General features: G+C 37.4%; 1 protein-coding gene across 1 annotated transcript in view; it reads left to right on the forward strand.

The window, feature by feature from the left end:
* The window catches only part of LOC150088271 (pyruvate kinase PKM-like), a 552,820-nt gene that overhangs the window by 452,308 nt on the left and 74,526 nt on the right, over nucleotides 1-25,986 (forward strand). The window contains exons 9-10 of the mRNA XM_090369430.1: nucleotides 211-530; nucleotides 18,757-18,875. Of these exons, the coding sequence (XP_090225556.1) occupies nucleotides 211-530; nucleotides 18,757-18,875 (439 nt within the window). The remainder of the gene's footprint in view (nucleotides 1-210; nucleotides 531-18,756; nucleotides 18,876-25,986) is intronic.

A 25,986-nucleotide genomic window follows, 5' to 3' on the forward strand; every position in this document is an offset into this window, starting at 1 on the left:
TTTTAAATATATGGTCGTATTGACCTGGAGAATACTAGTACATGAGCAGCAGCCCTATAAGTAGCAGTGTTAAACTAAAAATATAATTCCAAATTAATATGATTTTCAGTTTACCGATCTATTTCTTGTGATATGCAGTGATGCAATCCAGTAAAATAAAAAATACACACATACTGTATATATATGTTAATATATGTTTCAAATTTTTAGATGTTGGAAAGTATGGTGAAAAAGCCAAGACCCACTAGAGCTGAAAGTTCTGATGTAGCAAATGCAGTACTAGATGGTGCTGATTGTGTTATGCTCTCAGGGGAAACTGCCAAAGGGGAGTATCCAGTGCATGCAGTACAGACAATGCATGCTGTGTGCTGTGAGGCAGAAGCTGCTGTTTTCCACAGGCACATATTCACAGAACTTTTAATGAAGACACCTGTTCCTACAGATTGTACTCATGGTGTTGCTATTGCTGCAGTAAATGCTGCAATGAAATGTCTAGCCTCTGCAATTATTGTGATTACAACTACTGGCAGGTTAGTAACAGAATCCATTCATCACTTTTATGTTTATTTGTTTTTAACCATGACAATAGTATTCTTTCCATCATTATATTTTTTAATTTTAAGAATAATACATAACAGATTAGATAATTTTATATAATAATGAACTTTGTGTGTATGTGTATCTATCACACTGTAATAGAATTGTAGGATTGAAAAAGAAACAGAAGTAGTGAGTTTGCGCAAAATTTAAATTTTAATCTGTGCAGTCCATTAAAAAAAAAAAAAAAAAAAAAACCAGAAATAACTATGAATTTTACATACATCTCTAAAATTTTTATTATACACACACACACACACACACACACACACACACACAGGTAGTTCTCGACTTTGCGCTAGGAACAAATTAACTCAAGTAAAGTGAAAACTCATAAAGCGGGAATTTATTTCCCATAGACAATGACAGTAGTAGCTAATTAGCTTATGTTTAAACAATGATTGATTTATCCAAAGAAATGAAAATGTAGCCTGTAAAATCAAACAAATTTATAATAATAGAGAAATTATTTATGACTTACAAATGTTAAAGAACGTTTGTTTATTCTTCATCGACTAAATGCACACTTGTTGATCACTTATTATTGGCTTGGCACTTGTTGGTTTGTTGCACAAGGAGTCATCTTCTTCAGAAATGCTATAAGAGGTGTTTATTTCCAAGATAATCTTCTCTTTTCTTTATAAATTTCAATAGATGCATAAGCATTTTTCAACGGAATGCACAAATTGCAACTAACACAATTTGCGCGGAGTAAGAAGTTTACGAAGGGAAAAAAAATAAAATAAATAAAAAAATTAAAAAAATAGGAATGAAGAGAAGATTCTTAAAATTTATTTGTTTTTTATACAATTGAAGATTTCAGTAAAGGGCAATCACATTTCACCATAATTTATTTGTTTTTTATACGATTGAAGATTTCAGTAAAGGGCAATCCACATTTCACCATAATTTATTTGTTTTTTATACGATTGAAGATTTCAGTAAAGGGCAATCCACATTTCACCATAATAACGTAAAAAACCACACAATTCCAGCTATTGGTATTTTCGCAAATGCAATAACATTGAGTTTACTACCAGTTTATAATTGCTTGCAGTAACAGAAAAGCCCAATAAACTGGAAAGTTCAAATTGTTTTTATTGTTTTACGGTCGTGACCTCCAGAAATGTGTTTTAGAAAAATGTCACAGAAGCCTTCAAAATAAGTTCTTATAACTTATGATAACAATGAAAGTGTAGTGCGTTTAATGATTTCAATTGGTAACTAATATAATTTACACTATAAAAATGACCTTTTAGGGAGTTATATAGCAAAAATTTGAACTTCCGAGGTCGTGGAATGAATTACCAAAAAACAAAATGTTATTGGGTTCACATTACGATATTTTTGCGAAACGATGGTAACGGATTAATATCGTAAAGCACGGTACACTATATTGTATATTATTTATTATTATTATTATGCCATATGGTACAAGGAAGCCTGAGGCTTATGATGCACCAGGCAAAAAAAAAAAAAATTTCTGAATTTACCCAGAGAGAGAGAGAGAGAGAGAAGTAGAAGGGAATCACCAAGAAAGATAAGAATGGTGATATCCAGCTCAGGACCCTGGGTATGCCAAGCCCATACTCACCAGATGTGAGCCCCCGGGGGTAATAAGTTGGAGGCACCGGGCATATCTATGTGCGTGGTTTGAAATGTGGTATTTATGAATGTTTAACATTCATTTCTTGCAATTATTGTTCATATTTTCAATTTTGTTGATACTTGATACTTTGGAAAAAAAAAAACTTCTTAACCCGGGAACTCGTAAAGCAAGAACTGCCTGTATATATATGCATATTAAATTTTAATTTAATATGCATATATATACATACATGCATATTAAATTAAATTTTCCCTTACATAGCTATTGGCAAGTATGGAAACTTAGTCCTTTGATGCATGGTTAGGTGTAGTCTCCCTGGTGAAATACCTAATCATGTATCAATATTTACTTTGCCGTCATCAGATTTCATTTTTTTATTAATGGCATATTTGCCTCTCTTCCCCGTTTTGAGGTATTTTTGCAAAAAAAATTTTCTCGCCTTAATCTGATGTAGGCTGCTGCTATTTTTATATTTTATTTTTTAATAGTTATTTTTTAAAGGTTAACACTTTTTCGGCTATCTTCCTTTTTGGCCATTGGCTCTCCGGACATTTCGCATTACCGTCACCTTTATTTTTATTTGTCGTATTTTTTAATATGCATATACTTACATTTGCATTCATTGCTGCTGCTTTGCATGCTTTGGTGCATTTGCCATATCCTATCTGGTTTATATCTTCAATTCTATCTCTTAAAAGTTTTATAAATATATATATATATATACACAGTGGATTCCGGTTATTTGGGCCACTGGTTAATCGAGCCAGCCATTTATTTGGGGGCAATCTTAAAAAACAGAAACCAATCGAGAAAATAGCCAGGGTTTACTTCGCTTAATTGGGACAGCATGCCGTTTAATTGGGGCAGGAGACCCAGCACTGGAGATTACCCTAAGATTGTCTCTGACGGTACCACGTGGTTCAGTTGAAATTCTGGAGGTCACAACAATAAAACAATAAAAACAATTAGCAGTCACCTGTTTATTGAGCTTTTCTGTTAGTGAAATCTATCATAAATGGACAGTAAACTCGATCTTACTGAATTTGCGATAATACCGACAGCTGGAATTCTGTGCGTTATTATGGTGAAATATGTTTACACTTCCATGAAATCTTCAATCATATAAAAAAATTAATTTTCAGATCTTCTCTTCATTCCTATTTTTAAAGCTTTGTAACTCGTTACTCCGTTCTCACTTGCGCATGTTGTGTTACTTGCAATTTGTGTGTGCCGTGTTCTTTGTTATTGATTGCTTATTTTTTTACTGTTTTAAATTTTACCCCCCCCCACCCGCAAATGTCAGTGAACAGAAATATCAACTACTTCAGTAGAAATATCAACTAGATACAGTAAACCCCCGCTATTCGCGGGGGTTACGTTCCTGAGAAATGTCGCGAATACCGAAAACACGAATACTGAGTTATGGCTCCCATAGTAATAAAGGGGTTCCATTCCAAAGTATGAAATATATAAGAAAAACTAGTCTAAAATTTTGTCTATGTATGTATTATATGTACCTTCATAATATGACTATGTACATAGACAGTACATAGTGAAATGCAAGCATATGGCATCGAAACGAAAATAAGAAACAATTTAATATTAAATGTAATATTTATTAGAAATTTCTATTTCTAATTTATTAAGAAATTTATTTAGAAATATTTATTTAGAAACAAATCTTTCAAACCAGTGCCTTTGCTTGCTAGCAGAAAAAACATCCCGCCAGTGCTATCACCAGTTTCGCTAAAGTGTTGATAAAGGAGTTTTGCCTTTTCGTGAATGATGAGTGAACTTAACGGAATTTTATTTTCAGTTCGGTCTTCTATCCACAGATTTAAAGCCTTTTCCATTTTTTCTAATTTAACATCACAAGTTACAGAGCAAATTTTTGAAACAATTAGCGCATTTTCACGGACACTACGGCGCGTTTTTTGTTCCGATTTTTTTATTGATTGTACCGTTGACTCATTGATTTTATAATGTTTTGCCACTGAGGAGACACTTTCACCATTAGAAATTTTGTCTAATAACTCAATTTTATTCGCTAATGTCATAACCTTCTTTGATATTTTCACATTTCTCTTGTTGTTCGTAGCCATATTTTTGTAGGGATTAGAAAGAATTTGTCCACAATAAAGTCACTTTCTTCCGTTAACACACTAAAAAAAATCTGTTTTACACTGCAAAACGGTAGATTTATCATTTTTGTAAGCATATCAATTTATAAATTGATAAATTTATTCAATTTATAAACATATAAATTAAAAGCAAACGACGAAACCTTCCATGACAAACACATAACACATACTGAACAAGGATTAGCGAGAAACATCCATGCTCGCGATTTTGTCACCCCTCTCCCCCCATCCACTGAGCGCTGTTTTGACCGGGAAAGATAATTTTAGCCACGCCCATGTTTTTTATGACGGAAAATATTCACGGCGCTTTAAAATTCACATTTTTTTAGGTTTCATTTTATATTAAATCGGCGATCGCGAAACCGCGAATAGTGGGGGTTTACTGTATATCATTTTGCCTAGAAAGCCATAGGAGCAGAAGAATCCTTTTTACGAGATATAAGACAACACTGAGTTTTAGAAGGATTGAAATCAACTTAGTTGTCTTTGCTCCACTGGAGAATTACTTGGAGATCGATTTTAAGGAATTGGTAGCATATATTCGAGAAGTTGAAGCTGATTGAACAGGGCAAGTTTTCTCAAAATGTAAAGTACAATGCAATGTGCTATCATCAGCAAAACTATAGATAGGATTTCCAGTCAATGGAAGAAGGTCATTAATATACAAGAGGAAGGGAGTGGGGGAAAGAACTGAACCTTGGGGGACACCGGCATTAGTGGAGAAATTAGAGGACAGAGAGCCATCTACCATCACCCTCAGTTAGTGATCATTGAGAAAAACTGGATAACCAATTACAAAACACAGTTGGCAAACCATAAGATGGAAGCTTGTTTAGAAGACCTTTATGCCAAACACAATCGTAAGCCTTTGAGATGTCAATAGCAACTGCGGGTTTTCAGCGAACTTTTCCATTGAATTTGTCCATAAATGGGTAACATAAGCCAGCATATCACCTTTGGATCGACAATGACAGAATCCATACTGGCAATTATTGATCAGATGGGAGGTTTCTAGGTAGTTGGCGGTTTATTGATTTCTCCATTACTTTAAAAAGAGTAGAAGTAATTGCAATGGGACGATAATTGGATGGGAGGGATTTGTCACCCTTTTTTAGGAACTGGCTGGATGTGAGCAAATTTCCAAGTAGAGGGAAAAACAACTTCGGAATAAGAAAGCGAAAAAAAGTCAGCAAAGAATAGGAGTAATTTCAGGAGCACAGGTTTTGAGAACAAGTGGAAAAATACCATCGGGACCTGGAGCTTTCTTAGCATCAAGATTCGTCAAAATCCTTCTGACATCCTTTTTACAGAAGGAGGCATTGAATGGAGCGTGTTGGGAATGGTAGGAGGTGTTGTACCAAGATCATTAATACATGAGTTTGAAGAAAAATGGTATTCTAGCAGGTCAGCTTTATCCTTGGCTAAAGTAACAACAGAACCATCTGGTTTGAACAGAGGTGGGAGCAGAGATGGGCAAAAGTTGCGGCCAATAGCTTTGGCAAGAGACCAGAATGCTCGGCTACCATTAGGGCAAGAAGCGAGTTTTCTACTCTTAGATTGTTCAAACTCTAGTTTGGACTGATTAATGACTGCTATACAATTGGTGCGAGCTTTGGTGTAGGCAGAAAATGAAACTGAAGAATTAGAAACGAGCGAATTATGATATGGCACCTCCGTAGCCAGGTTGGCAGGAGCAGCAGTGCGTAGGACAAGCTTCTTGATTAGACCGGCATTCGAGCCTATGACCACCAAATACGGAGGATGTGGAAAGGTCAGGAAATGACCACCGCATATCCCCGGAGCAATATAGCCTTAGTTGCTAATGCTCCTAAAAAAACAAATAACAACAACGACCAATTATGATATGCAACATTGTGAACAGCCTTAGCACATTTATTGGAAAACTAAGGTTTAGATAAAGGGCGAGATTTTAAAGTGGAATGTGGGATAAAGAATCTCAAAGGGTAATAGAGAAGAAACTGAATAAACCGAATACCCTCCCCTCTTTTTCTTTCAGCTTTTGTACATATGATTGGCCGGTTAATTCGGCATTAATTCAGATTTAATTCTACTTAATATTTTTTTTTTTTTATAGGTTCTTAACATTCTTTTTCTCTTTTTTCTTCAACTAGGCTTGGCATTTTGTGTTTAATAACTTCTCCATCTATATTTATTTTTATTTTATTTTATTTTACTTTCATTGATGACACTTATTTATATACATGTATCCTGTTTTTCTGCTTTGTGCATTTAGGTACATGTACTGTTTTCCTTGTTTTTTCCTTTTTTTTTTTTTTTTTCCACTTCTTCGTTTTCATATTTCATATATATATATATATATATATACACACACACACACACACACACACACACATATATACACTGAGTGGCCATTTTATTAGGTGCTGTAGCGGATTCCAAGTAGGTACCCCCCTTACCCTGGATTCATCACGGCATGGACTTGATGCTAGTCCAAGTTTATTCAGTTTCTTCCCATGTTTGTTGCAAATTAGATGGTTACAATCCAGTTTACAAGAGGCCTTTTCAGCTTTTTATCATTAGCATTAGTAGAGGCATATGATGCAAGAAAGCAAGCTTATTCAGCATCAGCCAAAAAAAAAAAAAAAAAAAAACCACACTCCCATTTCACCCCTCTGTTCGTTCGAAATACCTGTCCATTTGAGAATGAACCCTCTACTCCAAAGTTCTTGTTCCACCTCATCCTGTAGGTGCCCAATTAGTTTGAGATATGGTGACTGGGAAGGCCACTGCAGTATGCTGAATTTTGTTCTGATGTTCCTTGAATAATTTCTTTATAAATCTGGCCTTGTGGCCTGGCACAGTGTCTCGTTAGAAGAGCCAATTTAAAGGTGGATATTTTGCGGGCCATAAAAAGACCCACCTTTCCTGGCTGCCATATATTTTCATGTTGGAAATGATTTCCAAATAATCTGTGACATCCAAATGTTGCACCACAGTCAGGGGTCATGATGTGCACCACAAAAGTATTCCCCCACACCATTACACCACCACCAACCTGCACTGTTGACACCTGGTAGGATGGATCCCTGGACTCATTCTGTTTTTACTGTTATTCTGATCTTCTCATCAGTATGGAACAGCTGAAACCAAGGAACAACTGAAACCGAAATCAGCAGGCATCATTTTTCTAATTCTCCACTGTCCCTGTGTTGCTTAGCTATATGATTATGCCTTCTTGTTTTTTGTTGACAGGAGTAGAATCCTATTTGGTCAACAGCTGCAATACTCCTGTTCTGCAATAATGTGTTCTGAAATGCCTCTTTTTTAACCACTGTTATGCTGGATTATTTGACTGACTGTAGCCTTTCAGTTATCCTTAAGATATCCAGATTTTCAGAGTTGAAAATCTGAAAATTTCTGTGACAAATTTGTAAAACCAGGGTGATGTAACTGATACTGCCCTAGATTTTGAAGGATTCTCGATTATTTGTTTTGTAACTTTATTTTTGATAAAATTTTAACGGAAATTTTTATTTTACCAAAATTGATAATATTATCAAGTAAAATTATCAATCAATTAGCACACAAAAATCCTAATCCATCCCCAGGGGCTCACATCTGGTGAGTATGGGCTTGGCACACCAGGTTCCTGAGCTGGATATCATCATTTTTCTCTTTCTTGGTGATTCCCTTCTACTTCTCTCTCTCTCTCTCTCTCTCTCTCTCTCTCTCTCTCTCTCTCTCTCTCTCTCACACACACACACACACACAGGGTAACCCGGAAATTTTTTTTAGCTGATGCAGCATAAGCCTCAGGCTTCCTTGCACTATATGGCTAGTAATAGTAATAAAGTACACTTATCTTGCTTTATATAAGAAAATATTAATTATAGAAACCAAAATTCGAATACGTTTTATATTACAAAAATAATAGATAATTCTATTCATGACTGTAAGTTGAATTCTTCACTAGATTCTATTTTGTTTAGAAGATTTTAGGATTTATAACAAAGTTAATTACAAACAAGTGGATTTGTTGCTACTTTCAGTGTAGAGTGAACTCCTATTCTATTTCATTCTTCTTCTACTTTGGCAATGATGTATTAAGGAATTTAAAAATAATAATAATAAATGTTGGGTCTTCTGACTTTGTAAAAGATCTGGGTTTGAATTTCATCTTGACAGGAGGAGTTTTTATCAATTTCTTTTCAAACCATGCAATTTCACCAAGTCAGCCAACACTGCATGATTTTTTTTTCCCTAGGAACTTGGGGTGTGTGTGTTTTTTTTTTTTTTTTTTGGTTCAGAAAAGAGACTAACCAAAGAATACCTGCTACTAAAGTCATTATAACTGACACTTCATAACCTTAGTTGATTTTGCACTTAATAAATGAGGCACACTATAGCCATAGATGCTTGTGTGCCAGTAAACAACCATACCACACTTACTTGTTCTCAAGTATTGCATTATTAATCTTTTTTTTTTTTTTTTTTTAAAGAATAGTATCCATTCTTCTTAGCAGGTATAAGAAAATTGGGCAAAAGTGTAGTGAAAGCTTGGCAACACTAATTCTTCATGGGAATACTATTCATCAAAAACGAAATAATTGGTTTTGAAGAATCTGAATCAGGACCATGCAACCATGGCCCATGTTAACAACAAAGACACTACATTAAACCATTAGTTTCAAGGGGGTGAAAAGTAGTAATTTTATTGTATCCTTTTCATATGATGGAGCTCTTTATAGTTCCGCCAGTGGCCGATTGCCTTTGTATAAGGCAATGGTCAGGCCACACCTTGAGTACTCATACAAGTCTGGAGGCCTCATTTTAGGAAGGATGTAGAGTTGCTAAAACGAGAACAGAGAAGGGCAACGAGATTGGTGAGAGAAACAGAGGGGGCGCTCTTCCCAAGAAAGGCTGAAGTTCTGCAAATTGCAGCATCTGGAGTAGTCCCCCAGACTACCTCACAGGTGCCACCTCAATGAACCTCTGAACCACCTCAATCAGATCACCTTGCAGGTGATCTGATTGAGATGTATAAGGCCTTGAATGGTTTGAGCAGGCTCAATGCTGATGGTATTCTCCTCTTGCTCAGATTACGAACCTGAGAGGGCATAAATTCAAATCGAGGAAAGACAGTTGTAGAATAGATGTGCAGAAATTTGCCTTTAGCAAGTGGGTAGTTGATTGCTGGAACAAACTTCCATCTGTTGTTGTGGAATTCAATGGCTTAAATAAATTCAAGGAAGAACTGGACAAACTTTTGGAGCAAATAGGTGGATGGGTGAAATGGGATGGGTTTTTTTTTTTTTTTTGTTGATGCAGTATAAGCTTGCTTTCTTACGTGTGCCTCTACTAATACTAAAGTACAGGATAAAGTTGAGAGAAAAGTCACAAGTCACAGCCAAATTTATAACTGTCTTCAATTCTGCCCAGACATGATAGGACCTCAAACAGCAATCAGAGTGCTTGATGGAAGAGATGGAGGGTTGTTGGAGCATTACTCTTTAGATTAAACGCGGGTTTCACCACTTCAAGCCTCCAATAAGCAAAGTGGCCAAAATTCAGTAGCCGATTACAGTCATCTACCACGAACCTGAGAACATGCCACCCACTGTGTTATCAGTACTGCCTGATAACACAGTGGGTGGCATTCCACTGTGTGGGTTTGATGCCTCAACCCCTGCTTATGTTGGTTCACACTTGAGTGGTAACCTCCAGTATACTAGGTATTGTATTTCAGAACTTGCACATGAAGTATACTCAGAGTTACTAACAAGCCCCACTATCGTGAAGGTACAAGCAGGGGATGTGGTTGTCGCAAAACCGGATTTGCTGAAATTTGATCCACTTGACTCAAGTGCTACCTGAATATCAGTTCCATCAGGTATGGCAAGCTAGGTAGCAAGCCCCAGCTTGCCATACCTGAGAATATCTTTGATACCTTCAAAGATCATATGTATTCTCTTGTGGCAGTACAGTGGTTTCATTGCTTTTCACCTGTTTAGAGAGATCAGAGTTTGAATCCCAATGGAGACTGGAGGAATCCTTAAACACTTTCTCATATGGACCTACAGTTAGCTGATTTCAGCTGAAAGGAGTAGGATTTTCCACGTGAGTTATTCTTTCCAATTAGTGTAAGTTATTCTGCACCAGCCCACACATCACATCTAAAGCATAGTATGTATCACTGCATTAGCATAGTATGTTATTGTATAGTTAAGTGTAGTATACTATAGTCTATTAATCAAATAAAATTTATTAACATTATTAATTTTCATTATTAATTAATTAAATCATATTTAAACAGAAATCATGCCCCAGACTAGAGCAGCAAAGCAAACGTGCACAAAACAGCAGGAGTGCTGTGGCTCAGGGAGAAAACAGAAGTTGAATAAATAAACCAGGAAGAAGAAAAGTTGTTTCTGTGAGTTTGAAGTTGGACGGTAAAAGGGTGTTAACTGGTTGTGACATGTGTTCGGACTGTTTTAAAGGTGAGAGCAGGAATTATAGAACAGTGGCCATGGAAGTATCTATAGATAAGGCATGCAGCGGAAAGAGAACATACATAAAAAGAGACTGGAGAGACTCTGTTAGATATGAGTCTTTAGTGTAAATGGCCTCTTTCGAATGGAATCTGGAAGCCTGAGAGAGGTTTTAGGGGCACCGTCGCAGCTGTGGAATAATATTCCATAGTGGGCAGATTTGAAAGATGAAACAATATTTCTAATGTGTTTATGCCAAGAGAGATTAGAAGTCAGGGTAATCCCTAATAGATATATATACGATCTTGCATAGAGAAATCAGAGTGTCATCAAAAGGAGCAGGAGAATCCTTTTTGCAAGAAAAAAAGGCAGGACTGAGTTTTAAAAGGATTGAAATCAATGAAGTTATCTTTGCCCCACTGAAGAATTACATTAGACCAGCATTTAAGGAATTGGTAGTGGATGTTCAAGAAGGTGAAGCTGTTTGTGCAGGGTATGGTTACTCTACCTGGAAGTTGGAATGCAATGTGCTATTATCAGCGAAACTATGGATAGGATTTCCAGTCAATGGAAGGTCATTAATATACAAGAGGAAAAGAGTGGAGGGAAGAACTGAACCTTGGGGACACCCCAAGGTTCAGTTCTCTCCACCATTAGTGGAGAAGTTAGAAGATAGAGAGCCATCTACCATCAGGTGCCTCCGTAGCTAGGTGGGCAGGAGCGGCAGTGCGTAGTACACGCTTCTTGTTTAGACCGGGGTTTGAGCCCGTGATCACCAAATATGGAGGATGTGGAAAGGTCAGGGAATGACCACTGCATATCCCCGTAGCAATATGGCCTTAATTGCTAATGCTCATAAAAACCAAACAACAACAACATCTACCATCACCCTCAGTGAGCGGTCAGAGAGAAAACTGGATACTCGATTACAAAAAACAGTTGGAAAACCATAAGATGGAAGCTTATTTAGAAGACCATTGTGCCAAACACAATCAAAAACCTTTGAACTGTCAAGAACAGCTGCTTGAGTTTCACCAAAATTTCCATTCAATTTTTCCATAGATGGGAAACATAAGCCAGAATATCACTAGTGGATCAACAATAGGGAATCCATACTGGCAATCGTTGAAGAGATGGAAGATTTCTAGATAGTTTGAGTTGGCAGTTAATTGATTTCTCCATTACTTTAGAACGAGTAGAAGTAAGTGCAATGGTACAATAATTTGTTGGAAGGGATTTGTCACCCTTTTTACGGTGACAAATATGCTGGATATGAGCAAATTTTCAAACAGTTGGGAAAGCACTTTTGGAATAAGAAAGTAAAAAAAGGTGACAGAACAGGAGTAAGTTTAGGAGGTGGTTTATAAAGATCGTCAATACATGAGTTATAACAAAAGTAGGATGCCAGCAGGTTAACTTTCTCTCTGGCTGAAGTGGCAATAGAATCATTAGTTTTGAGAGAGGTAGGAATAGAGATGGGCAAAAGTTGTGGCCAATACCTTTGGCAAGAGACTAGAATGCTCGGCTACCATTTGGACAAGAAGCAATTTTTCTACTCTTAGTCTGTTCAAAATGTAGTGTGGACTGATTAATAACTGCTTTACAATTGTTATCTTTGGTGTAATCAGAAAATGAACCTGGAGATTTGGATATAGGCCATTTGCAATATGTGACATTATCTTGGACAGTCTTAGCACATTTATTGGGAAAGCAAGGTTTGGATAAAGTATGCATTTTTAAGATGAAGTGTGGAATAAAAGATTTCATCCCTACAAGAATAATATTACTGACACGATAATCCAACCAATGAAAAGAAGAAAAGAAATTTTGCAGATTATCCCATTTTTGCATTCTTGCGATGCCAAACAGCAAGAGGTTGAGGCTGGCCACAAGACAACGGCTCCATCGAAGAAGAGACCATTACCAAATTGTGATCTGAGTTATCAAGAGTACCACTGTGGACAACTCACCTTGACCATGTACTTAGAAGGGTTATTTGTGAGAAGAACATCAAGTGAGTTGGCTGCGTGGTTAGCATTGTCTGGTATTCTGCTAGGTAAATGAACACTGTGTGAGGTCATTAGTAATTGCAAAAGCTTCAGCATCTCGATCAGCTGGTCCGTATGACTAGACAAAGGAAGCTAGCTGGTGTTGTGAACATTAAAATCACTAAGGAATATTACCTCACCATTACGAAGGTTGGATTGGAAAAAGTCAAGTTTCTGAGTGAGGAAGTGAAAGAGTTCCAGGTGATTAGTGGATTTGGGAGAATGATAGAGGCAACAGATGAAATTGACAGAGTGTGATAGAGAGGGATTTTAAGCCAGAGAAGATCAAATAGAAGAGATTCCAAAGTCTCTGACAGGTAATATCAGAACAGACTTTTGCACAAGGTGCCACCTTTGAAGTGAAAGGAATCATACAGCGAATAATTCAGACAACTAAGATGAGCAGTGGTTGAATCAACTGATAACTGCAGTTCTCTCAGAAAAAGTACTTGGGGTTTGGTAACTGTAAGTGGAACTGGACATCATTGAGATTGGAGTTGAGACAATGTATATTTGTGATTTGTGAAATGAAAGAGAAAGTGTTTGGGATATTTAGGTCTTTTTGCAGTAAGTTTGTTCTATTAGGTAATTCTATTTGACAATTCATGATGTATTTTGTAGTAAGGAAAGGTTGGGAGGACACTTATGACATAATTAAATTTTTGGATATGGCACATGGCAAGAATATATCCAGCTCCTTGACATAATGTGGCATCGACAATGGCTCCCTACTTACCTGCTACTCAGACTCCCTCCAGTCGCTATCTGGCAGAGTAGAGTCAGTGAAATTATACACTAGCTGATCTTAGAAGCCTCCAGATCAGCTAGTGTATAATGATCAGCTAGAGCTATCAATAGGTTCGGTCCAGTAGACTGGCTAGCAGCCGCCCTGTGAACACCGTTTTAGAGCTGCATCCTCGAAATGTAAGGAAGGTTGGATCTTGCCATGATGTCCATCATAACCTCAAAACCCATCAATCAACATGCATGATGTGGAAGGGATGGAAAGGTTGCTGGAGCTCTGCTCTGGAGACTAAAAATGGGTTGCACCACTCAAGCCTCCACTTAGCAAAGTGATGGAATTGTACCATTTGAGAATTATCTGCCACCTAGTGTTGCCTGGTAGCACAGAGGGACGGCATTACTCCGTGTAGTGTGGGCACCACACCTCGACTCCTGCCTACATTGGTTCACACGTGGGTGGTCACCTCCAATATGCTATTTCAGAACTCCAGTGCTCTGTTTCAGGACTTGAAAATTGGGGTTATACCCAGGGTTACTAATAGTCCCACTAACGTGAGGGGGGAAAGCATAGGATTTGGCTGTCATAGACCGACTGGACTTCACTGAAAATTAGGTCCACTTGACTTGAGTGGCACCCAAAAAATATCAGTTCTATCAGTGTTTTTTACTCCCAGACTCCCATATGTCAAGCTCCCAGCCTGACATACTTGAAAGAATATCTGTGACAGCCCAAAGGACTATTCTACCACAATTCAACATGTGTACAAATCATCTGGGGTTCAAATATTGGTAGTTGACTGCATTAAAAGTAATGATTGAATATCTAATAGAGATAATCCTTGGAAAATTGTAGGGGGTAACTACAATTGTTGCATTTTGGTAGTCTGAAGAGCAGAACATTTTTTCTAGGATAAATGGCCCAAGGAAAATTCTTCATCACAACCAGCCATTGCAGTGTTAAAAAAAAAAAAAAAAAAAAAGCTGGTTCTTTGACTCTCCAAGAGACCAAAGAAAAATTTGCAAGGTAAAGAGGTAGAGATAAAGAGGAGAGATTATTATAAAATAAGAGAGTAAGTTAATTCTGGGTATGTATGATGCATTGGTTGTGATTTGGAACTTTCATTATCAGTGCAGGGAATTCATCGAAAATTTTGTGCTTTAAGTGAAAGATACAAGACTTGGTTAAACTGCTTGTTTTTTAATAGAAATGATAACAGAAAGTGCCATAAAGTCATCTGTTTATCTCTCAAAGATATATATATATAGAGAGAGAGTGCTCATACTGTTCTTTAAAAGGCACTGCCACTTCAATTTTGCTAACTCAGAGAAATAGTTATAGCTGCCCAGTTCTGGTACGTTTCAGTCCTTTTCATTTTAATTCAGAAACACTTCAGTTAGCAATGCATATTTGCTGCATCAACACTTATAATTGTTCCACGGTTGTGTAACACATACAAGCGGTCATTCTTAAGCAGTCAGTATATTAATGGTGTAAAAGTAAAAGCATGTGAAATGAACTGCTCAATATTGTCAGCACGCTGATTGAACTCCTGGCTGTTAGCATCAATGATTTGCTTTTGTTTATAGCTGAGTACACATCTTTATTTGTTTTTTGCTTGTTTAGGTTAGTTTATGTGCATAAAATAAACTTTAGATAAAATTAGTTTTGTTCTGATTTACAGCTCAACCCAAAAGTATGTATTTGCTTTTAGCTATGAATCACAGGCTTTTTCTTTTCAACTATTATTTATGAATTTTCAGAGTATTGTTATTTATTTGTTTGTTATTTGGTTTTTAGGAACATTACAACTCTTTGCAACTTGACTTTCTCCAGTCCAACTTTCCTAACAGTGAGGTAATTTTCCTTGGTGATTTTAATGTTCACAACACCAGCTGGCTTCCGTTTTCTAGTCACACCGACCCAGCAGGTCGAGATGCTGAGGCTTTTGCAATTACTAATGACCTAACACAGATTGTTCATTTACCTACAAGAATACCGGACAATCCTAATCATACAGCCAATATGCTTGATCTTTTTCTCACAAACAACCCTTCTAAGTACACGGTTGAAGTGAGAGGTCCTTTAGGCACTTCAGATCACAACTTAGTGATTGTCTCTTCTCCAATGGAACCTTTATCTCATGGCTATTCCCAACCTCGTGTTGTTTGGCATTACAAGAATGCAAAATGGGATGACCTGCGAGACTTCTTTTCTTCTTTTCCTTGGTCGGATTACTGTTTCAAAACTTCTGATGTCACCATTTGCTCAGATCATGTCAGTGAAATTATTCTTGCAGGAATGGAATCCTTTATCCCACATTCCACTTCAAAATCTCATCCATTATCTAAACCTTGGTTTTCCAATAAATTTGCTAAGGCTGTTCAAGAGAAGAATGTTGCATATCGTAATTGGCTTGTTTCTAATTCTTCAGTTTCATTTTCTGCCTACACCAAAGCTCGCAACAATTGTAAAGCAGTTATTAATCAGTCCAAACTAGAGTTTCAACAGGCTAAGAGTAGAAAACTTGCTTCTTGTCCTAATGGTAGCCGAGCATTCTAGTCTCTTGCCAAAGCTATTGGCCGCAACTTTTGCCCAACTCTGCTCCCACCTCTGTCCAAACCAGATGGTTATGTTGTCACTTTAGCCAAGGATAAAGCTGACCTGCTAGCATCCCATTTTTCTTCCAGCTCATGTATTAATGATCTTAATAAAACACCTCCCACCATTCCCAACATGCTCCATTCAATGCCTCCTGTAGTCTTCCGTCAAAAAGATATCAGAACGATTTTGATGAATCTTGATGCTAAGAAAGCTCTGGGTCCTGATGGTATTTCTCCACTTGTTCTCAAAACCTGTGCTCCTGAACTTACTCCTATTCTTTGTCCCCTTTTTTCATGTTTCTTATTCCAAAGGTTTTTTCCTTCTGCTTGGAAATTTGCTCATGTTCAGCCAGTTCCTAAAAAGGGTGACAAATCCCTCCCATCCAATTATCGTCCCATTGCAATTACTTCTACTCTTTCTAAAGTAATGGAGAAATCAATTAACTGCCAACTCTTAAACTACCTAGAAACCTTCCGTCTGATCAACGATCGCCAGTATTGATTCCGTCAATGTCGATCCACTGGTGATATTCTGGCTTATGTTACCCATTTATGGACTAATTCAATAGAAAGGTTCAGTGAAACACAAGTAGTTGCTCTTGACATCTCAAAGGCTTTTGATCGTGTTTGGCATAAAGGTCTTCTAAACAAGCTTCCATCTTATGGTTTGCCAACTGTTTTTAGTAATTGGTTATCCAGTTTTCTCTCTGATCGCTCACTGAGGGTGATGGTAGATGGCTCTCTGTCTTCTAACTTCTCCACTAATGCCGGTGTCCCCCAAGGTTCAGTTCTTTCCCCCACTCTTTTCCTCTTGTATATTAATGACCTTGTTCCATTGACCAGAAATCCTATCCACAGTTTTGCTGATGATAGCACATTGCATTCCACTTTCCATTTTGAGAAACCTTGTCCTGCTCAATCAGCTTCAACTTCTCGAAAATCTGCTACCAATTCCTTAAATGCCGATCTTCAGGTAATTCTCCAGTGGGGCAAAGTTGATTTCAACCCTTCTAAAACCAGTCTTGTCTTATATCTCGCAAAAAGGATTCTTCTGCTCCTATGCTTATCTTTAGTGACACTCCGATTTCTAGGCAAAATGATATATCTCTTTTGGGGATTACCCTGACTTCTAATCTCTCTTGGCACAAGCACATTACAAATATTGCTTCCTCTGCATTTAAAAAACTTGGTTTTCTCTTTTGCTCTCGGCATTACTTTTCTTCCAAACAGCTGCTCACTCTGTATAAATCGCAAATCCGCCCTGCCATGGAATATTGTTCCCACATCTGGGGTGGTGCCCCCAAAACCTCTCTCAGGCTTCTTGATTCCATTCAGAAGAGGGCAGTTAGGTTAATTAATGATTCATCTCTAACAGAGTCGCTCCACTCGCTTTCTCATAGACGTACTGTTTCTGCTGCATGCCTCTTCTACAGATACTTCCATGGGCACTGTTCTTCTGAATTGGCTTCTATAATTTCCGCTCTCTCTTTCGAAACAGTCCGAACACGTGCCGCCACCAGCCAACATTCATTTACTGTCCAACTTCAAACCCATAGAACCAACTTTTCATCTTCCTCATTTATTCATTCAACTGCCGTTTTCTGGAACAACCTTCCTTCATACATATTTCCTGAAAATTACAATCTACAGAAGTTCAAGTCCAATGTCAACAAATATCTTCTTTCGTCTTCTCAACCTCCAACCCAAGCACGGTAAGTACTATTGGTTCTAATACTTCTCGTGTTTGGGGTTCACATAAAAAAAAATTAGCAACTAAGGCCATATTGCTCCGGGGATATGCAGTGGTCATTCCATGACCTTTCCTCTTCCTCCATATTTGGTGGTCACGGGGTTGAAACCCGGTCTAATCAAGAAGCGAGTGCTACGCACTGCTGCTCCTGCCCACCTGGCTACAGAAGTGCCATTGTTATTTCTCAATATTTTGAAAATTACAGTATATTGAATGGGCTCTCTCAAATATAGGTGGCAGAAAAAATATTAAATAATCTATCAAATACTCAAAATTTCCGTCTTGTGAATCCTGTTTAATGCATTCCACAGAAATTTTTTTTTACAAAGAGATTTCAGTCAAAAGTAGTCTATGATAAGCTTTCAGTTGTCCATCTAATTCAGTCTGTGCTTGTAATTTCTTGTAACATGATTGACACCAAGAACCATAGCTGAGTGATTTTCAATCTATATGACAGTACACCGCATGTTATCATAATTAAACAAGAATAAGCTAATTACAAAGACAGAGCATGGTTATGTTTTGAGGACTATTGTGAGTGACAAAAAAAAAAAAAACACATTGTTAAGCTTCCAAACTAGTGACTGAATAGTAATATTTGTATATTATGAATATTTCTGATATAATTATCTTGATACTTGGGTATCAGAATCATGTTTTGAGTATAACCTTGTTTGCTGTATTAGCACACTGCATAAGTTTGGCAGTTTAATAGGGTTTTTTTTTTCTACACTATTCTTGTAAATAAGAATAAATCTCATGCATATAAGTGATGGCTTATTTTATATGGTTTCAGGACAGCCCACCTGGTTTCTAAATACCGTCCACGTTGTCCAATTATTGCTGTGTCTCGATTTCTTAAAACAACTCGACAAGCTCATTTATGGCGAGGTATTGCTCCCCTTTTTTTTGAAGGTAAGTTTTTTTTTTTTTTTTGTCTCCTTCAATTTAGTTAATATAGTGGCAAAGTGATGCAAACAAGCAAGCTTATACATCATCAACTGAAAAAAAACTACCTGCAACATTTGTCCATCCCTCTAATAATTTGTATAATCCATCTTAATCTTCTCACCTTCACAACAGCCAGTGAAAGTATATTCCAACAATCACTTATTCTCTGACAGAAAACAAATTTTCACCCATCTCTCTTGCAACCAATAATTTAAATTTATATTCCTTTGTGTTTGTCTGAGAAAGAAAAGAGATGCCATCATCAATAAACACTTCACAGTTAAATCGTTTACAGATGCTGCATTTGATTCTTGTCTTTCTTGGTACTGCTCATACCTTTTTGTGCCCCTGACTAATCTTGTTCTTCTCTGCACCCATTCCAACAGATCCACAACCTTCCTAAAATGATGCTTCCGATTCTGTATGCAGTAATGAAGGTGTGGCTTATCCATTGCCTTAAAGAATGGGATAATCAACTTGTCTCTACTGGCAAAATTCCTGTATATCATTGACAGAACCCCGTGAGCTGTGTCTTAGCAGCCAGTCTACAATGCTCATAGAGCTTTACATCAGACTGTCTGATTACCCTAAGTTTCTTTAATTCTCTGCTATCTCAAGTGGGATATCATATAAATGGCAGACTTGGCGCATCATGGCCTTAGTTGCCCATGCACCATAAAAACCAAACCAAACCATATAAATGGTTTGTTATTCTGAAATTACTGCTACCCACATGCAGAATGCCATGAGCTGTCTGTGGAGCTCTCTGAACTTCCTGTTTACTTGAACTGTAGTAGGTCTTTTTAATTCTCCACTACCTTAAGTATCTGACCACCCAATTAGTATGTTATTCCGAAATTACTGCATTTATCATAGTTTAAACCTCAATTTTCAACCTTTCTGCCTGATTTACCCAGGTCATTTGGAGTAGCATGCCCTGATAACTTTTGTATTATTAGCATTCTTAGATATTAAATTTGATATGCCTTCATAAGTATTGCTAATGAGTATAAAAACAGTAAGGGAACAAACACTGCCTCTTAGGAATCCATTAATAACTACTCTCTCTGTCTCCTGCCATTCAACCATCCTTTTATCCATACTAGTAACTTTCCCCTAATGCCATACTGCTGCAATTTCTGCAGCAGTCGTTTATGTGGAAAATTGTCAAAAGCTTTAATGTAATCTAAGGACTGGATACAGAAAATTATTTTCTGCATCCAGTTCCTTTGTGACTGACATAGTAGCTGATCAGATTGTCAGATAATCCCTCCCCTTAACAAATCCAAGCTGTGATTGCTATATAACTTATTTTTTCTCAAGATAATCCAGCATTACATCTTTAACCACTACTATTTTCTCTGGCATATAGGTCTTACAGGTCTCTAAGTACTCGCTTTGGCCTTTGATGTTGTTGTTGTTGTTATTTGGTTTTTAGGAGCATTAGCAGCTAAGGTCATATTGCTCTGGGGATATGCACTAGTCATTCCCTGACCTTTCCACATCCTCCGTATTTGGTAGTCATGGGCTCAAACCCCAGTCTAGTCAAGAAACGTGTGCCACGCACTGCTGCTCCTTTCTAGAGAGGCGCCTTGGCCTTTGATCTGCCTTTAGTAATAGGAGAGACATTTGCAGCCAGCGGTAAAACTAGAAAAGTGGGCCCCAATACAAAGTTTAGTGTGGGTCCCCTGAAAATATTTGTTTTGGTAAAAATAAAAAATTAATAATACAACAGTAAATGCGATACTCAGAAATATTATAGGTGCAATAGTAATACTATACTGAATATTAATTATCCCCCCCCCCTCTAAATGGGCCCTTATTTGTCTTTGGCCCTTGCAGTCACAAATCCTTAAAAATTGCCCTGGAAGCAGCAGCTATCTTATACCATTTCACCTTTATTCACTGCAGTTTCGCTTTGTGCTGTGCAGCTAGCTAACAATAAACATGCTTTGTGTGAAAAAAAATTATTGTTAGTAACATAGTAAATTTTATCATCTACATTTTTACTCAATTAAATTTTGTTCTGTTTCAGGCATGAAGGCATTGGGCTCCCTTTCAGTTGTGGGCTCCAATGCACCGCATTTGCTGCATTGGCATAGTTACGCCACTGTTTGCAGCATATCTTCGGTCAGTAGGAACTTTGAAACCAAGAATGTTTCATAATTCTGGTTAATGGTTTGCTAACCTCTTTTGTTTCTTCTTTTAATCTAATTGGATAATCAGTGATAATTGCCTTTACTTACTTTTAAGTTTCAGCAATTTCTCCTCCACTTTCATTTAACATCATTTAACATCGGCACAAAATCATTTAACTTCCATTTAGAATTAAGTGCACCTCTGGTATTGCCATATTGAAAAATGTCTTCATGCACAGATAGTTGCCTATTCTTTCACCGTTTCATCCATCTGTCAGTCTATATGTAATAATCTGACTCCTGCTGAACAGATTTTCATGAAATTTTACATTTCGATCTTTTATAAATGTTTATTGTGCTATCTGAAATTTAATCAAAATCAAATTGATAGAAATCCAGAAATTATTTATTATTATTTTATTTATTTTTATTTATTTTTATTTATTATTATTTATTTTTATTTATTATTATTTCTTTTTTCATATGTATCAAATATATCCATATTTACTATCTAATTGCATAATAACTTGACTTCCAATGGAAGGATTTTTGTGAAATTTTATATTTGGGTCTTTTAGAAGGTTTTTCAGATTTCGCTAAAATTAGACCAGTAGCTATCCAATAATTATTATTTCCTTTTTATACATATCACATACATCGATGTACCAAAAACATTATGACCACCTACCTAATATGATGTTGTTCCTCCATGTGCAGCCAAAACAGCTTGTACCCGGCGAGGCATGGATGCTACAAAAATTCTAAATGTGGTATCTGGTACTAACACATAACCAGCAGATCCTTTAACTCCTGTAAGGTCCGTGGTTGAGACGCCGCAGGTCGGAGTTGCTGTTCCAACACAAACCACAGATGCTCGATGGGAGATTGATGTTTGGGAAATTTAGAGGCCAGGGCAATACCTGGAAGTCTTCCTCATGTTCGGCGAACCAGTCTCGAATAATCCAGGCAGTGTTGGCATGGTGAATTATCCTGCTGAAAGGCGGCACCACCAGAGGGGAAGACCTCTGCCAGGAAATGGTGTACCTGGTCAGCAATGATGTTTAGGTAGGTGGTAGATGTCAGAGTGCCCGGCACATGGATGACTGGACCCAGGGTATCCCAGCAGGACACCGCCACCACTGGCTTGTTTTCGTCCCACAGTGCATCCAGGCACCATCACTTCCCAAGGTAAACAATGCACACTCACCCGGCTGTCCACATGGTGCAACAGGAAATGTGATTCATTGGATCAGATGACCTTCTTCCAATCACTCAAGGTCCAGTTTCGATGCTCGCGTGCCCATTGTAAGCACTGTCGCCGGTGAACCGTGGTTAGCATGGCACTCAAAGCTGCCTGCTGCTATGCAACCCCATTTTCAGCAGGTTTCGATGTACTGTTTGTTGTGACACATTACTCCTGTCACCAGCATTCTAATTACCAGCAAGTTGTGCCACAGTCACCCTTCTGTTGCCACGTACCATCCGGGAGAGCCTTCACTCACTTCGAGCGTCGATGGACTATGGTCATTCAACACCTCGCCGGCGGTTCGTGAGTTTCCGCTCCTCGGACCACTTTCTATAGGTACTAACCATGGCTGACCGTGAGCATCCCACCAGCCATGCCGTTTCGGATATGCTCTGACCCAGTCATCTGGCCATTATAATTTGGCCCTTGTCAAACTCTCTTAAGTCCGGTGCCTTTCCCATCTGAAGAACAAGATTAACACTGATTAACAGAGCTCAGTATCAGGTTTTTTTAAAACTGTATCCCGACCCTCGCACGCACTGTAGTTCACCTGCAGTTGCTTCAATTTGCATAACGACTCGCTGGTCATAATGTTTTGGCTCATCGGTGTAGGCTATCCATGTACTGTATGTTGTAGATGAAGCAGGAGAAAGCACTTCATTCATTCTTCTAATTGGAGGAATGAATGGGCAGTATGGAGGTTGCACAGAAGTAAAATGTTCTCTGTTCTTGGTTTGTGAATAAGTCATTACTTTTTACTCATTTTTTGTTATCAGCTTACTAAATATATAAATCACGAATTACTATTTGCTTATTATTAATAATCACAGCAGAAACATTAAATACATTATATTTAAGTTTTTATTAAAATGCAGAAAGAATGAGTAAAACTGCTTCAAGAAAGCATTGACAGTTTACTTCAGTTGTTTAATTTATTAAATTGCAGAACTGAATACATGTTGCATTTTATATGCAGTTGATTATAAATTATTATAAAATGTGAAGTGAATAGTGAATGTTAACATTGAGAGGTTTGTGCAGTGTAGTGAAAACAATTATTTTTACATATTTTTGATGAATCAATTAATAATTAATTGGTAACAAGGTGATTATTTATTTACTTTAATTTTATCTGTTATTATCTATATCATCTATTAATCACAGAAAATTAAAAAATTCAGTTAAAGACAAAATTTTATCTATTGTGCATGTAACACAGTGTACATTAACTAACTTGTTCAGTTGTCAGCACCCTGAACAGAATCATCTGTAGTTTTGTCATGTGTATTGAGGAGATCAGCGTGCTTCCCTTTCCTTGTAGGGGTAATGTATACAAAGAAATCTTTGCTACTTTTGTCTGCATTCTTAACCAAAGACTTCTCTTATTCTGCCTTAGCCACGCGAAAGATCAAAAATTTTTTTTTTTTTTTTTTATTATTATTATTTATTTATTTTTATTTATTTTTTTTTTATAGGTCCTAGCCACTGAAATCTCAGGAAATTAGGTGGCAGGACCTGCCAGAGTAATTAATTATAATGCTGATATACCTGGCCTGCCTCCACGGGGCTGAGTGTGGACAACGTTGGGCCTCAGCAGGGGTCCAGCGGCTAAATGGCCAGAAGAACAACGGTACACGGCATTACACTCATACAATATCCATACACTTTTAAATCTCTGGCCTTTCCAGTGAACTGGCACACCTACAAAGAAAGCAACGCGGAGATGGGGGAAACCCCTGGTGCCGCTTGACACTAAATACACTCTACACTCTGCCTTAGCCTGCCTTTAGTAACTTTATTGCATACTAGTTTACACTTTCTATAAGCTTCTGTGTTCCATGATGATTTTGTCCTATCCATTTTTATTCTCTGCAACTATCCGACATCTACATAGGTCTATACTTCAGACAATATCTCTTAGTAGTTTTTATTAAAAGCTTACTAGATTTGATTATGTGTAACACTTATTTAGCATTTGTAGTTGTTAACAGCATTAGTTGGTTCCACTGAAAAGAATTTGGAAACTAAGACCATTGTAGTCACCTTCATAAAAAAAAAAAAAAAATACCTTTATCCTTGGCATTATCTTTAAATAAATCTCATATAAATACACTGTAATTCACTACCACTTAGTGGTTCCTTTACCTGAAGATCCTTAATGCATGAAGTGTCACTGCTGATAATCAGATCAAGAGCATTGCTTCCTTTGGTTGTCCCTTTGATATGCTGATATAGAAAACAGTCATCCAGTAAATCCAAAACCAGAGGTGGCACTAGTGTTTGTGGCACCGGAGGCAAAACCTTGTAATAACGGCTAATTCATATTGTATCTTGACACACATATATATGCAGTAGTGCATCTAGCAACACCTATTTCAGGCATGTGCCTGTGGCAAATGCCTCACTTGCACACCCCTAGTGCCGGCCCTGTCCAAAAGTGTTCTGCTGCTGCATTGAGTGATCAACCTACAAGTTCCAGACAATTTGTAAAATTAAATTCCCCACGATAAGACATTCTTATTTACTATAACAGTCATTGTATATCCGTTTTACCTATAACTTATAACTATTCTCATTTTTATGTTTCTGCATGTGTTATATTAATATTAGTATCAGCCATATAGTGCATGGAAGCCACAGGCTTTTGCTGCATCAAAAAAATTTCCTTTTGAATTTCTTAAAATTCAAAGGTTTCTTCAACTACCAGTGGAAACAACTTGTTCCAGTATTTAATAACTCATTGGCTGAAATAAAACTTCCTACAATCCAGTTTAAACCTCTTTCCCATAATTTTAATTTATGACTCCTGATGCTGAATTCTTTATAACAGTGAAAATTTTGCCTTTGTTCATTTTACTAATGCCTCTCGGAGCCTAATAAACTTCTTTCACATCCTCCTCTAAGGTGCCTGGTTGGAAATTTCTGTAGCCCACATAATCAGTCTTTCTTCGTGCAGTCACCCTTTTGCCAATCTCACCATGCAAAAGGTTTTTTTTTTTTTTTTTTTAGATGGTCTCCATACCCGAATACAGTATTCCTAGTGCAGTCTTACAATTGGCTAATACAGTGGGATTATGTCCTCCTTGTATCTACAGACTATTGTTGGATGAATCATTGATAGGACACCATGGGCTCTTCTGACCCCCTGTTTACACTGCTCTGAGAATTTCATATCTGTCCATATCATAACTCCCAGATCCCTTTCTTCCTCTATTATTTTCAATTCAACCCTACCAAGTGTATAAGTAAAGTAACCTTGCATTTTGCTGTGTAAAAATGTAGCTTCCACTTTCTGATCGTCCTTGAAGCCTGTCCAGATCATCCTGAAGGAGTGCTGCTTGGCAGTGACTATAAAAAAACTTTCCCACACTTTATCCTTTATAGTTAAGGTCATTTATGAACATCATTTAGCAACACTGGTCCAAGAACTGATCCATTGAGGTGGGGGGTGCCACTTCTGATATTACACATCTGAAGAATATCCATTAATCACAACCTTCTCTACTCCAGCTATTCTTCAATCCATCTTAGAATCTTACCGGCAGTTGCAACATATTCCAAATTGCTAGGCAGATACACAGACTAATAGATTTACTAGAGCTGCAAGCTAGAGACTTTCACCTCTTGGTAAAAGAGGTAATTCTCACACTCTATTGGAACAAGCAGCAGCCTTGAAAACAAGGTGTTGGGG

The sequence above is a fragment of the Mastigoproctus giganteus genome, chromosome 3 (genome assembly GCF_048544385.1).
Source record: "Mastigoproctus giganteus isolate SK-2022 chromosome 3, ASM4854438v1, whole genome shotgun sequence".
NCBI lineage: Eukaryota > Metazoa > Arthropoda > Arachnida > Uropygi > Thelyphonidae > Mastigoproctus > Mastigoproctus giganteus.